Source organism: Pantherophis guttatus, chromosome 1 (genome assembly GCF_059756535.1).
Source record: "Pantherophis guttatus breed Tessera chromosome 1, ASM5975653v1, whole genome shotgun sequence".
NCBI classification, from domain to species: Eukaryota; Metazoa; Chordata; class Lepidosauria; order Squamata; family Colubridae; genus Pantherophis; species Pantherophis guttatus.
Window position 1 is genome coordinate 266814820 of NC_142063.1, and position 15401 is coordinate 266830220.

The 15401-nt window shown below is 40.7% G+C and overlaps 1 protein-coding gene across 1 annotated transcript in view; it reads right to left on the minus strand.

The window, feature by feature from the left end:
* Positions 1-15401, minus strand: part of CNKSR3 (CNKSR family member 3) — an 83704-nt gene that overhangs the window by 21141 nt on the left and 47162 nt on the right. Inside the window, exons 3-5 of the mRNA XM_060692291.2 lie at positions 12709-12911; positions 5893-5980; positions 2733-2774 (exon numbers count right to left, since the gene is read on the minus strand). Coding sequence (XP_060548274.2) covers positions 2733-2774; positions 5893-5980; positions 12709-12911 — 333 coding nt within the window. The remainder of the gene's footprint in view (positions 1-2732; positions 2775-5892; positions 5981-12708; positions 12912-15401) is intronic.

Consider the following 15401-nt stretch of genomic DNA (forward strand, 5'->3'; position numbering starts at 1 on the left):
ATAAAATTTCAAACCTAACACTGTATTGTTGCAAGCTCCACCTCCATAATTCATTAGAGGAACAGCATTTATCTGTGCCTTGCATCTAGTAGAAACAATTACAGACTCAGTAATATTCACTCCTGGCACCTCATATTGCAAAAGCCAGGAACAGTGTATTACAAATGTTGTTGGAATTTGACTAATAAGTTGACTCTTACCTACTATTTTGGAGAATTGCCCTAAAGCCAAAACCCACCACAGCATCTCCTTTGTGGGGAATGTTACTACAATGGGTGGATAAAAATCAATGATTTTTTTTATAAATTAAAAATAAATCTGATTTTTTTTTAAATTTAAATCGGATTTTTTTATTTTTATCAAATTTATTTTAATAAAATGCTTTTGGAGTAAAAATCTATTTAAAGATAGTTTTCTACTTAAGATACATTAATAATTTAGTTTATTCAGCATGAAATGGAGCTTGGTTATGTAGCATAAGGCTGTATATTCTGCAATATTTACATTTTTGGTAAACTCATTCAATGAATCCAAGCTCTGCAAGCTGAGATAACATGCACTGCACTGATGCATTCACACAATTTCACAGTAACCATGAGATAAATCATAAAACAAAGTTCAGGAATATTCCTTTATCCCATTGTTTTGCAATCCATGTACACTACAAACGGTGTGATTGTTTGAAGAGAAATGCATCTGTACCACCAGGCTCTTAAGTGTGAGGAGGAAGGGCAAGCAGTAAAAATGAAAGTGAAACTTTCTAAGCAGCTTATAAATATAATTTTAAAGAGCACCTGTCATTTCAGATCCATCATGGCAGCAGGCATCCACTCACCTGCTGCCTGCCACATCCCTCACCTTGTTGTGTCACTGCCACATCACCAGCCGTCCCATTAAAGTGAATGGGGCTGTCGGTGAGTCAACAGTGGGTCCCCCTCTGTGGGACAGAGATGGCAGTTACTCTTTAAAAACTATGATTTAAATCGAGTTGATTTCAGTCAAGTCTTTTTACTAGTGATTTAAATCATGATTTAAATAGTGATTTAAACCAATTTAATTTAAATCAAATCCACCCTGCTACCGATACAGGAAGAGTGTCAGGTGCACCTCTAAAGGTCCAACCCAACACACACTATGACACTAATTAAACAATCATGGCTACTAGACCAGAAAGGGATATGGGGCAGTGAAAAGGAGCCAGTGAGCCAGATAGACATGCTTTGTAAGCTTCTCATGTTGTTAGTACACAGTTGCTGAAAGCAATTAAACTTACACACAGACACACACCAAACAATGTTTCCATAAAAAGTAAGAGTATTGAAAGAACCATAATGCATAAATAGAAGGGCGTATGGATTTTTTTTTTTTTTATGGAGGGTAATCAACAATTGTTCTGTTTTGAATGGAGGTGTGAGTATTTTTAGATACTGTGAATTCCTCCCCATCTCTCTGGCAGGCGGAAGGTCTTATCAAAGAACACAGCCTGATTCATGTCAAAAGGAGGAAGCAATGATTAACCATTACAAAATATTGAACGCAGGTCACTGCATCCCTATTCCAGTCACAAGACTGCCTCAAACGTATTTGGAAAATTCTCTTTTCACATCACTTCTGATTCAAAAGAGCGTTTTTCTACTGTTGTAATGTATTGTTGTGTATTTCCCTTAAAAGTTCCGTCCCCAGAACAGTGAGCTCTGAGCTCTATTGAAGCAAAACTCTTCCCCTCCTACTTCCATTGGAGACCTCAAAACACACTGCCACACTATCTGCCAGCACCTCTTTGCACCAGCAATTGTGACTAAAATAAAAAAGAACAGAATTCCTTTCCATCTATATTACATTAATAATACTATTCATTGGGATTTATATGCCACTGCGGTCCAGTGAGACTCTGAATGTGTAGTATTCTCTTCTTTCAGTAAGACGTTTAAAACAATAAAGCCATATGACAAGAGCCACAGCAGGAAAAAGAATTACAAAGACAACTATGGCTATTGAAAGAACCACAAAGAAGCATCCATACAACCTAGGCTGGAGGTCCCCAACTTACAACAGATCCATGGTTCTATTAAAGAGCCAGGTTTGACAGCTCTCCTGAAACTCAGCAGGGTTGAGTAGATTGAAGGAAGAGCAGAAACAATGCAACTGGACAAGAATCTTTCATTTGCTTGCTCTGTGGGTCACATTACAAGCAGCTTCCATTGTTTTCCATTTCCTGTCCTGAAATTTCTCTGCTCACACAGAAAAGGAATATAAACTCCCCCATTTGATGGGCCAATATCCTTCATATTCAACCTAGTCATGAGTCTTGCAATGACAGGATAGGAGTCTATATACATTTCTTTGAAAAACAAAAAAATGCTATCAACTGAGCTGGAATCCAGAATAATGTACAGATTTGTATTTGCATTTCAGAGCAGATGAAAACCAAACTGAATCAGCAGCAGAAAGAATGTAGGGAAATGCTTGAACGTAGCCTCCACTTTGTCCCATTTTTAGCCTTCAACTAGGCAAGCTACATATCAAAACAGGGCTTTTGGATCATCCAAAAATAGTTTGGACTTTCTCATTTTAGGCGATTAGATAAGCCTGGAAACTATGCAATAAGGAGCCATAGATGCCTGCTGTTCCTATTGACCTTCGTAATAAGTAAAGCTGCTTTCAATCATAAAAAAAAGTCCTTTACAGAAAGGAATTCAAAAAATGAATTAAACATAAACATTTATACTTACTACATTGAGAACTTTATCTTCCATTTCAGCTATGAGGCAGTCCTTTAAAAAGAAAAGAACGTATTCTATTACTGGAAGATCCTTATATAGCATCAAACTGTAATTTCGACTTGACAGTCAGTAAAATATGTCTGGAGCATAGAGGACAATGCAGAAGTTTTTTTACAATGATCCAAAAATTTAATTCTCTGCAGAAGCTTCAGCAAGAATCTTAACTGTTCATTTTTAAATGTTTTCATAAGCCGTTTAATCAAAGCCTCACATAAAATAAAATAGTTGGTTAAAGGAAGCATAAAGTTAAACTATTAGTTCTTCAATAGACTGGCAACTAAAAATCAACGTTGATTTTAAGATGTGTGGACTTCAACTCCCAGAATTCCTCCGACGGCATGCTGGAAGTCCACACATCTTTAAATTGACACAGGTGAGAAACATTACTGTAAGTCAAAGAAAAGGGAAGCACCAATAAAGGAGAATACTTAAAAACTTAGGGCTGAAATGAGTGGTCCTTAATGGTCTCTGAGCTTGGTTGTTTCCTTGCAGATGTTCCATAACCCAAACTAGGTAACATTCCAGGGCTTCAGAAGCAAGTATTTCCCAATTCTAACCAGAGATGCTAAGGAAGGATCAGGACAACGGAACAAGGCACTTAATCTACCATGTAAGATAGTGCTCTGCAACTACAATAATGCCTATCCATCTTCAGAACACACAATGTAGAAAAAGTAATGTAAAACACAATGATTTGCATCTAAATAAGGGCCTCTTATGTGTAAATCATCCATCCACTTAAAAATAATGGGCAGCAGCTTCAGTGATTCATTGCCAAATCAATCCCACTCAATTGAGAAGGTTTGATCAAGCCAGATTTGCTAGTTGAAGGACACAGGAAAGTAATGGGAAGCAAGCAAAGGGTAGGAAGGCCTATTTGTTATGTAGATTTCCAGCTAAAGTTTTCTGCATCTCGTCCATCCAGTAGTGCTTCTATTATCTTCATCTGTTCTACTATAGTTAAAAAAAAATGTGATTCGCAATGTATTCTCATAGAAAGTTTTTTGGCTTTGCAAATATTACCTGCAAAGACGCTGGGCTGAAAGGACGACATCCAACAGAGGCATCATTTATTCAACAGGAGCAATGAGGAATTAGAAGATTACACTTGCTTCTCCTTTTAAGGAACTGTCTGAGCCAGAATGGCAAAGTAGACATGCTAGCAAGCACAACATTTTAAGGTAGCATCCAATTAAGTGTTGTATCCCAGAGGAAGACTCTGGGATGCAACATCAAGAACCATCAGAGATTTCTGTCACTGGAAGAAGAAAGCTGATTTTTGGGAGGGGGAGGGGCTATTTTCCTCTCCCTACTGCACACACAATATACTGACAACAGATATGGGGGTTAAGGAGATAAAAATAGTCTTTATTTCTTGTTCCGATGGCAAAAATCTCACCTGCATCAACTGATGGTCACTGTCAGCAGTCATCTTAATTGGTTACAGCTTAAAATAATTTATCTTGAGCCAAACAGAAGAAATGACCATGCCATTACTAAGAAAAGAAAAGGCCCTAAAATGTGCAGTTCTGGAAAGATGGCTTCAGCTAAAAATAGCTATAATCACACCTATATTTAGAGTATAGTCTTTTTAATCCTGTATGTGTCTACTGTAGAAAGTGACAATAAAGGCACGGGTGGCTGGAGAAAAAAACAAATATTAGCAGCCACTGAATAGAGCGACCTACACATTCAGAGACAGGTTTTTAGACCCAGCCGTGAGTTAAAATATTTATTGGATCTTTCAGCTGTTATGTTTAGTCTGACTCTAAACTGTTTCTACATTTGAATGCATCTCTTATTTCAGGGGAGTCAAACTCTTATTTCATTGAGGGCCGCATCAGGGTGGTGTTTGACTTCGGGGGGCGGGGATGGGCATGGCCAGGTGGAAATGGCCAGCTCAATGTCATTTGTGTCAGTGGTACCTGTGGTGGCCCGACCACTCTGCCAGTGAAAATGGGCTCCCGAGCTCCGTTTTCACTGGCAGAGGCACTGTGGGCCAGTCCTTTGCTGTTTCCAGGGTGGCCCTGTGGATCAGATCTAAGCACCCCATGGGCTATATCCACCCCCTGGCCTTGAGTTAGACACCCGTCTTATTTCTTTCTGCCTTTCTTTTTTGGATCAATATATAGGTAGTCCTCGACTTACAACAACTGAGTCCCAAGTTTCCGTTGCTAAACAATGCAGTTGTTACGTGAATTTTGCCTCATTTTATGGCCTTTCTTGCCACAATTGTTAAGTGAATCATTGCAGTTGTTAAGTTAGTAACACAGCTGTTAAATAAATCTGGCTTCCCACTGACTCTGCTTGTCAGAATATCGCAAAAGGGGAGCACATAACCCTGGGACACTGCGACGGTCATAAATACATGCCAGTTGCCAAGCAACCAAATTTTTATCACGTGACCATGGGGATGCTGCAATGATTGTTAAGTGTGAAAAACTTAAATCAGTGATGTTTTTTCAGTGATTTTGGAACTTCAAATTGACACTAAGTGAATGGTTGTAAGTCGAGGACCTTCTTAATTCCAGTTCTTGCTTCCTTCTGTGTATTTATCTCTCTTCTGGTTTTATAGATCCCACAACTATAAGTTGCTGCTAGCAAAAATGAGCTGCTATGTATAAATTACTCAGGGCTGTAACTGCCTTGCTTTATGGCATGCCTCCTACCATTCTGGCCTTTTTTTAAAAAAAAAGTAAGAGGAATTACCAGTAAAAACCTGGAGAAAATTATATGTTAAGGCCTTATGTTTTTATAGATTCTAACATTGGTGGGTTATTAGCAACAAACGGCTGCTACAAAGGTACTGTTAGAATTAAAAATCTAATAATGAACTTATAAATTCCAAAGTAACTAGTTAATTTAAAAAATCCTTGTTAAAATAATAGTATTAGCTTTGGGAGACCAAAACAATAATACCAGGGAACAGTTTAAACCAAAGCTGCTTGATCTGATCATACAAAATCCAAAACTCACATGTATCACTAAGCTGCTCATAAAATTATATTACAATTATTTCTGTACATCTACTGTTCTGCATTCCTTTGGGAAATTTTAGGAAGAATAACAGCAGAGAAAGAGAACAGACATACACACTCTCTTAACTGACCTTCTGAACAGTGGTGGTAAGATCCAAACACAGCTGAATGATTTTATTCTTTGTCACAGAAAAGTCAGCTATCCCAGTAAATGGAGTCCTGTAGTAAGACAAGAATGAGCCTTTAAGGAAAGAAGAGGCCACACAACAACAGTCATTACTAGAATCTTACTTTGTATGAGAGTGCTACTATGTGTTGATTGTCATATATTGGTTTGCGCAGGGTCACCATATCACTTTTCATGGCTATTTACAATAAGTTATAATCAGAGTTTCAACTGGGGATTTGCTGAAGATTACTACATCTGAGGAAAGGCAAGGTCTGTTTTACTGTAGTTTTCCAACTAAGATATCTTTTGTGCAGAAACCGAGTAGTTCAGAAGAAACAAAAAGGCACAAGTTCTAATTCTAATTCTTTCTCCAACTTCCATATTTGTGGAGTTGTTCATTGGAAAGGATACACTCCTCTTGTAGGCCTTTCCAAAGCCTACATTAAGGGTTAAAGATGACTTTCCTTATGCTATTGCAAGCTCAAGAGACCAACCTTCATACAGGTACCGATAGTCCTCAATTTATGACCATAATTAAGCCCAAAATTTCTGCTGCTAAGAGGTTAAATGACTTTTTTCCCATTTTACAAACTTTCTTGTTTATTAAGTGAATCACTGCAGTTGTTAAGTTAGTAACCCAGTTGTTAAAGGAATCTGGTTTCTCCATTGACTTTGTTGTCAGAAGGTCACAAAAGGTGATCACATGACCCCGGGACATTGCAACCATCATAAATATGGACCAGTTGCCAATTTTGATCACATGACTATGAGGATGCTGCAATGGTTGTAAGTGTGAAAAACGATCCTAAGTCAACTTTTTTTCAGTGCTATTGTAACTTCAAATGGTCACTAAGCGAATGGTTGTAAGTCGAGGGCTACCTATATTATGTGTAGTGAAAGAGAAGGGAGCTACTTCTAGTAATACGCTACACAGATCAGTGAAACACTGATCAAAACTTATGAGGCATGACAAGGAATTTCCATAGATGAATAGGGGAAAAACAAAAATAGAAGCAATTGTTCTAAGGATGTAATTACTCTCTAAAAGCTAAGCTTGTTAAAATGCAAACTTCGGTTCAGATTAATAGTTATTTTTAAAACTAATTTAACACGTAATACCAAGAAAGTATCGATGCCACCCAGGGGAAAAGAAAGGTATTTTCTCACCCTGGTTAGAACAAGTTATAACCACAGTCTGTAATAGGGTGTTTTGAGAAGCAGAGACCTCTGACTGGGAACAGATCTCCCCATCATCCTTGACCCCAGCAGCTGAATAGGGAATAGCTTTCTTACAAACATAAGACATTCACATGGGTGGTATCTGTCTGGAGTTGGAACCTAAGCAATACTGGACTTTGTTAGCAGCTGGATAAGAGTCGACAAAGAAATCCCAGGGTTAAAGTTTAAACTGGGAAGGAACTGAAATACAACCTCCACCACACCCACCCAAAAAAAAAGAAAATTCCAGAAGAGGAGAGTGACAAACTATTTCCATATTACTACCTTTATGGAAATGCTCATGAGGTCACCAACAGTTGAGCCTAAATTGAAGAAGTCTACCTACAGCATTCATCTTGAGTCAGTACTGTCTATTTGGACTGATTCTGGCTTTCTGATCTCAGATAAACTCCCACTACAATCTTCCAATGAATTATAGCCTCTTCCCATTTAAATCTTACTTCAGGCCTATCTATGTGTGCCTACAGTTAGTTCACATTGGCTATTGCAATGCCTGTTAGGAAATCAATACACTTGACTGAATAAATCAAAGTCCAGCATTCTTAAGACAAAAAAAATACAAGAATCAAAAAAGATTTACTTTGGAGGTAGCCAATGGTGGGTTTCAAAAATTTTTTACTACTGATTCTGTGGGTGTCGCTTGGTGGGCATGGCATGGCTTGGTAGGCATGGCAGGGGAAGGGTACTGTAAAATCTCCATTCCCTCCACAATCCAGGGAAGGTTACTGCAAAATCCCGATTTCCTCCCGATCAGCTGGGATTTGGGAGGCAGAGAATAGATGGGGGCGGGGCCAGTCAGAATTTTTACTACCGGTTCTCCGAACTACTCAAGATTTCTGCTACCGGTTCTCCAGAACTGGTCAGAACCTGCAGAAACCCACCTCTGGAGGTAGCCCACCAAAAACAGCTATTATTGTGATACGAACCAAAGTGACAGGATAGTATTTGGAAGGAGTGACACATTTCACAAACCAAATTCCTCTCCATTTTCTAGTCCATATTTATATACACAATTTCCTGATGCCGAACATCTCGTTAATGAAAGAGAATCTTGTTATGTGAAGCCGCTGGGCGAGATCATCCGTGGTTTCGGGGTGAAGTACCACCAGTACGCTGACGACACCCAGCTGTACATCTCCACCCCAGACCACCCCAACGATGCCCTTGAAGTGATATCCCAGTGCCTGGAGGCCGTGCGGATCTGGATGCGGAGGAATAGGGTCAGGCTCAACCCATCCAAGACCGAGTGGCTGTGGTTTCCGACGTCCCGATATAGTCAGTTGGTGCCATCATTGACTATTGGGGGCGAATCATTGGCCCCCACGGAGAGGGCGCGCAACTTGGGTGTCCTCCTGGATTCACAGCTGTCTTTAGAAGAGCACTTGACGGCCGTGACCGGGAGGATTTTTCATCAGATTCGCCTGATTCGCCAGTTGCATCCCTTTCTGGATCGGGACTCCTTACGCACGGTCACTCATGCCCTCGTCACCTCCCGCCTGGACTATTGTAACGCTCTCTACATGGGGCTCCCCTTGAGGAGCATCTGGAGGCTCCAACTGGCGCAGAGTGCGGCCGTGCGGATGGTAATGGGAGCGACATGGTGCTCCCATGTAACACCCTCTTGCGTGAGCTGCACTGGCTCCCTATCTGAAGAGGCTGCATTACAGCTTGTTGCACAAAGTTGGATACATTGCAACTGAAAAAGGAGAAGAAGCTATGTTTACAATAGGCAGCCAATATAGATCAAGAAAGAAAAAAAAAACAGGCAGAAAAATGAGAAAAAAGGGAATCCAGCAGAAAATAGTAGGTATTTGTAGTACATGTCTGTTTACTCAGTATACTCAGCTGGCTATTGGGGGTGAATCACTCGCCCCCACGGAGAGGGCTCGTAACTTGGGCGTCCTCCTGGATGCACGGCTGTCTTTGGAAGATCATTTGACGGCCGTGGCCAGGGGGGCTTTCTATCAGGTTCGCCTGATACGCCAGTTGCGCCCCTTTCTAGATCGGGACTCCCTACGCACAGTCACTCAGGCACTCGTCACTTCCCGCCTGGACTACTGCAACGCTCTCTACATGGGGCTCCCCCTGGGGTGCACCCGGAGGCTTCAGCTGGTCCAGAACGCGACCACGCGGGGGATTATGGGGGCGACGAGGCGCTCCCATGTGACACCTCTCCTGCGCGAGCTGCACTGGCTCCCGGTGGTCTTCCGGGTGCGCTTCAAGGTGTTGGTGACCACCTTTAAAGCGCTCCATGGCTTAGGGCCGGGGTACTTACGAGACCGCCTTCTGCCACCAATAGCCTCCCACCGGCCAGTGCGCTCACACAGAGTGGGCCTCCTCAGGGTGCCGTCCGCCAGACAATGTTGGCTGGCGACCCCCAGGGGGAGAGCCTTCTCTGTGGTGGCGCCCACCCTCTGGAACAAACTCCCCCCAGAGTTACGGATAATAACAGACCTCCGGATTTTTCGTCGGGCCCTGAAAACCCATTTATTTCAACTAGCTGGGCTGGCTTGAGTCAAATTTTAAACTGATTTTAAATTGGAATTGTTTTAATTACGGCCAAAAGATTTAATTATTTTAATCAGTTTTTAGATTTTGTATGTTTTGTATGTATGTCTTGTTTTTTGGCTGTTCACCGCCCTGAGTCCTATATTGGAGAAGGGCGGTATAGAAATTTAAACAAATAAAATAAAAATAAATAATAATCTCTTTTTATGGTCATTTCATGGGTATCATGACATGGTATATAGTATCAGCTCAACTGGATGGCTTAATGGTACAATGAACCTTTGTCCACCAACAAGAGTCCTTGAGCCTACTATAATTACGAATCTACAAAGTAGGTCAGTAATCTCTCCATCTTGCAGGGTTTTTTAATGTTCTAACAAGTGCTTCCCTGCCAGTAATCTATCTGGTGTATTTCATTCCTTTCTGTAAGCCAGTGTTTCTCAATCTTGTCGATTATAAGAAGTATGGACTTCAACTCCCAGAATTCCCCAGACAGCATGCTGGACGTTGAAGTCCACACATCTTCAAATTGACAAGGATGAGGGAAGCTCTGTACAGGGAAGTATCAATAAAGGAGAATATTTGCAGCCTAGAGTTGAAATGCTTGGTGGTCTCTGAGCTTGGTTGTTTCATTACCCAAACTAGGTAACATCATTGATGTGCAGCACTGATGATGTTACATTTGGGTAATAAAACGTCTGTAAGAAAAAAGCCAAGCTCAGAGAGCAGCAAGGAGCCCTCAAAGAGAAGTATTTTCTAACCACGGATCCAGAGATTATTTGCTCCCAAATTAGGCATTAAAAATGCTCCCGCTGCCATAGCATCACCAATTGCCCCTCACTCTACTTTTTCACATAGGAACAAATGATTCTGACTGATCTGTGGGAGAAAATAAACAAAGATGAACGCTTGGCTAGGCCAGAGACGAAAACATCACTTATCTCTTGGCAGCAAAACCAAGGGATACAAATTAATGAACGCCAACATCCACTGAGCGTGTTTGGTTTGAAAGTCAATTCTCATAGCAATTTATGAACAGCCCACAGAATCGCAAGGTCCTGCATCAAAACACAAAGTTACTTTTTAAAGATAATATTTGTATTTAATCTCATTCTAAAATAGAATTGGGTTGGAAAACAAAAGGCTTTTAGAGAGCCAGTCACCTGATTCTCTCAGTATTTGCAGAAGAGGTCAAGGCAGAGACAAAATCAGCCTGGGAGGTAGCGATGGTATATGAGCTGCCTTTCATCCTGCAGAAACATCTATCTCTTTATAAATCCAGGGGAAACAATTGTACCAGGAAGCTCCCAACACTCTAAACTGGAGTGGGGCGTCTGCTCTGATGCAGCAGCTATCCCGCTAAAAATGGCTGCTCTGAAATCCAGAGAAAGAACAACATGGACTCCTTAGTGCTCTCTGAGTTTGGTTGCTTGTTGTAAAGAAAAATCCCATGCCATCTATCCCCTTAGTTTTAGTTCTTAAATTAAGTATTGATCTTATCTCTTTTTATGTTTATATTTTTACTATTTTGGAATCCACCCAGAGTCATTTTATTGGTGAGTTGGGTGGCCTATAAATGTAACAAATAAATAAAGTTATCCAACTTTATCATCATTAGTGCTGGTGAGTGTCAGGTTTGCTCCATGTATATATATAGTACCCTGCCCTGCCACTTCCTACTGATGTGTGTGTGTGTTTGTGTGTATGTGTATACACAGAAAAAAAAGAATATACTGCAAAATGCAAAGGTAAAGATATTTCCCTGTAGCCCCTTTGTACTCAAACAGCAATTTTATGTGAGTGAGAAGCTGAATGGGATCCCTGCAAAACACTGTTTAAACTGATGGATTACAACTTGGAAGACCCAGGATCAACTTTTCATTCATCTATGAAGTTCACCAAAGGATCTGATGCAGGAAGCTTTTCTGTCAGCAGCATAAATTGCTGCAGAAGGCTCTTGAGAGGACAATATGATATGAGCAAAGTTTGGATTTGAAGCAATCAAAGTGCTAAGGGTTAAGACTGAGTCCCTTGCTGTACTTTTTTTGCAGCTCCTTGAAGGAATCACAATCTTTCCTGGGATGATAAGGTTTGGGCTCCAGAAAATATTCAAGTTAAGAATATTCCTGAACTGAACTATTTTCCTAAATTTGCACAGCTGCTGATTGAGGAAAAAGCAGTTCCTTGAAGGAATAGCCAACAGTGATGCCGGATCTGAAATACCATTGGCTGCTTCACCTCCCAATATTGCACACCAATGGTTGTATTGAATGTTAACTCTTTTGTCTTTGTTTGGTTATGTCTAGTCTAATCTTTGAATGTAGTTTGCAATCACAAAAATGCAAGCATATTTCTCTGCTTGCAAAAGGACATTTCAGCCTTCTAGATACGTAGGCAGGTACGTAAGTAGACACAGGTAGAAAGGAAGGAACAACAAATATGACCCAAGTCTGGGAACGAAGTCCAACTGAAGGACACCCTGAAGTCTCTCTCAGAATGTCTGCAGGTCTGGTCCTCCAACAGTCTGAGGGACCGTGAATTGGCCCCGTTTAAAAAGTTTGAGGACCACTGCTGTAATCCATAATATTAGCTAGAAATTAAAGACATTTCTCTTAATGTATTTCTCTTTAGGCCTCTGACTTGGTTTCCTTTCATGCCTTGGTGAGGAATCAGGCAATCCAGGCTACAATCTTGCATCTTTTCACCTGGGAACAATCTCTACTGCACACAATCATACTGCCTTCTGAATATTCCCATATGCCTGTTTAAGAATCAATTGCAAAATGTAAAGCCAGCCTAGTAACCATCATAAGGAATTTGGTCACAGTTAACTGTGTTAACTGGAAATGCCTTATATAAAAAGGGAGATTTTTTAAAAAAAGTACTTTTGTTGGCTCACTCAAATATCTGCCTTGGCAAAAAGATGGGCAAAGAGGAAAAAAAAAACATTGCTACTAAGCCAGGAATAGATCACCCCAGACACATGAATTACCTCCTTGTTTGCAGAGTTTAACAGGATACAGACTCCTACCTGTCCAGCCATGTCAGCAGAGCCTTAGCAGCACCAATGAGTTCTACCACGGAGGTAAGGAATTCATTAGGAGGTTTGCGTGAGCTATTTCCATCGTAGTTTGAACTCTTCCTCCGGGTGCCAATGTAGTTTTGCAGATTGTTGGATGCAGCTCGTAATTTAAGAATCAAGTTCTTCATGTTGTCTGTTTCAAGGCCATAATTCTACAGAAAAGAGAATATTTTTTAAAAAATGAGTGTCCTGGTCCCTCAAAATGTTCACTGAGTGCCCAAGGTGGAAGCAAAGGTAGATTATTGGGAGGCACCTATCATGCTCCATAAACCTGCATACAAGGTAGTCCTGAACTTGCAACAGTTTGTTTAGTGAACGTTCGAAGTTACAACGGCACTGAAAAAGTGACCTATGACTATTTTTTCATGCTTACAACCATTGCAGTATCCCCATGGTCAGATGATCAAACTTCAGACGCTTGGCAACTGACTCATAAATATGACAGTTGCAGGGTCTCAGAATCATGTGATCAGCTGGTAATGGAGAAGCCAGATTCGCTTAACAAATGGGTTACTAACTTATCAAGTGCAGTGATTCACTTAACAATTCTGGCAAGAAAGGCCATAAAATGGGGCAAAATTCACTAAACAGTCTCACTTAGGAACATAAATTTTGGGCTCAATCGTGGTCGTAAGTTGAGGACTACCTGTATTATCTGAACGCAACTCCTTAAGTGGTACACATCTTTTCCAATGATGTCACTACAGCTGTGGGGAAGGGCGGGCACAGATGCATGATTTACAGGAAAGATGCAGATGTGTTAAGGTACCATGTGGCCACCCCTTAGACACTGTGAAATACCATTTAGCCTTTGAAACCAAAGAACTGCACAGCCTACACTCAAAACCATCTCATGAGCTGGTAATCAAACTTATATCATGTATTTTCAGACCTTCTACATCAGGGGTGTCAAACTCGATTTCATTGAGGGCCGCATCAGGGTTGTGTTTGACATCGAGGGGCCAAGCAGGGGTGGTCAGGGTGGGCGTGGCCAGCTCAACATCCTACAGCCTGCACACAGTTCTCCTGGGCTCCGTTTTTGGCTGCGACGGCCTCCTGCAGCCCTCTGCCAGTGTAAAAGGAGCCTGGGAGGGCCACCGGCTGCCTCCCGAGCTCAGTTTTTGCTGACATAGGCACCGCGGGCCGGTCCTTCACTGTTTCCAGGGCGGCCCTGCGGGCCAGATCTAAACACCCTGTGGTCCAGATCCAGCCCGCAAGCCTTGAGTTTGACACCCCCAGTTCTACATGGATTGATTTGGTATTTTAAAGGTGGTAATCTAATATCTACTTCCTTGGAAAAAAACTCCTCTGAATTTAATAGGACTCACTTCTAAACAGTTATGAATAGGATCATCCTGCCAAGTCAGCAGTTGAAAATTACCAATACTAGAAATGCTAGTTTTAATAAGTTAATTAAAATCATACTTTTCATTTCCAGTATATGCTATTCCAAACATTGTCATATTAAGTCTTTTTACAAGGGAATAATTATATATGCAATTCAATGATGTGTTTCTATTACTGCATGTCCCCATGCATATTATTACATGTAAATATTTTTATGCTCACATCAAAAGATGCTCACAAAGAGAGTTAGCTAAACACAAGCAAACAAAGCTAGTTTAGTGCTAAAACCTTTCAGAAGCAGGAATGCCAATTAACTGATAATATTTTGGATAGAATATTATCAGATTTATAGACATAGATTAATCACAAATTCCCTCCTGCTGCCCCCACAAAAAGACATGAGGCACTACACTATATTCTTGCTTTTCTTTTTAAAAATAAAAATAACATTTAAAAAAAACCAGTTGTATGTATGCTCAGGCATTCAGTTTAAAGAGGAAACTAAATAATTTATACTTGTCTCAGCATTATATTTAAACATCCTTTTAAATCAGAGAACTTGATTTAAATAATTTCACAAAGTGCTTTCAATCAGTTTTTGTTCATCTATTTAACCATAATTAAGTTGCATTTCATATATGACATTTGATTGATTGATCAATGCACACTGCTTCAGACACTCACATATGTTTAAATTCATCCCTGGAGGATGAACGTAATCTTCTTAGGGGGATTAAAATAATGGTTATTAGTTCAAAATCAGCACGACAATTCTGTCACCCAAAATATTTTGTCTCAAACTACAATATGGGCCTCCATGAAGAATGAAAGAAAGTACAGGAAGATGCTGAGAGAGAAAGTAATACTTACATTTTTTTTTCTACCAAACTATGCATGTCTGCATTCTCAAGTGCAAAGCAGGGGTGAAATGCTCCCGGTTCCAACCGGATCACCCGATCCGGTAGCGATGGTGGCAAGTGGTTCGGCGAACTGGTAGCAAAATCTCCTGCCCCCACCCACCCACCCAGCTGAGCCGCACGATCATCAGAGGCTTTTTTTTTTAACCTTTAAAAGCATTCGGCTGAAGAGGTTGTTAAAAAAATGCTTTTAAAAAATAAAAAAAAGCCTCTGACGATCACAGCTGAGCCGCGCGATCGTCAGAGGCTTTTTTTAAAAGCAATGCTTTTAAAAGTAAAAAAAAAGATTGCACGCCACAGCTGATCACCCCCCCCCCACGCGCTGTTCTACTTACCGCATGCCTCCTTTTGGCGTGCACTGCACACCTCGCATTTGGT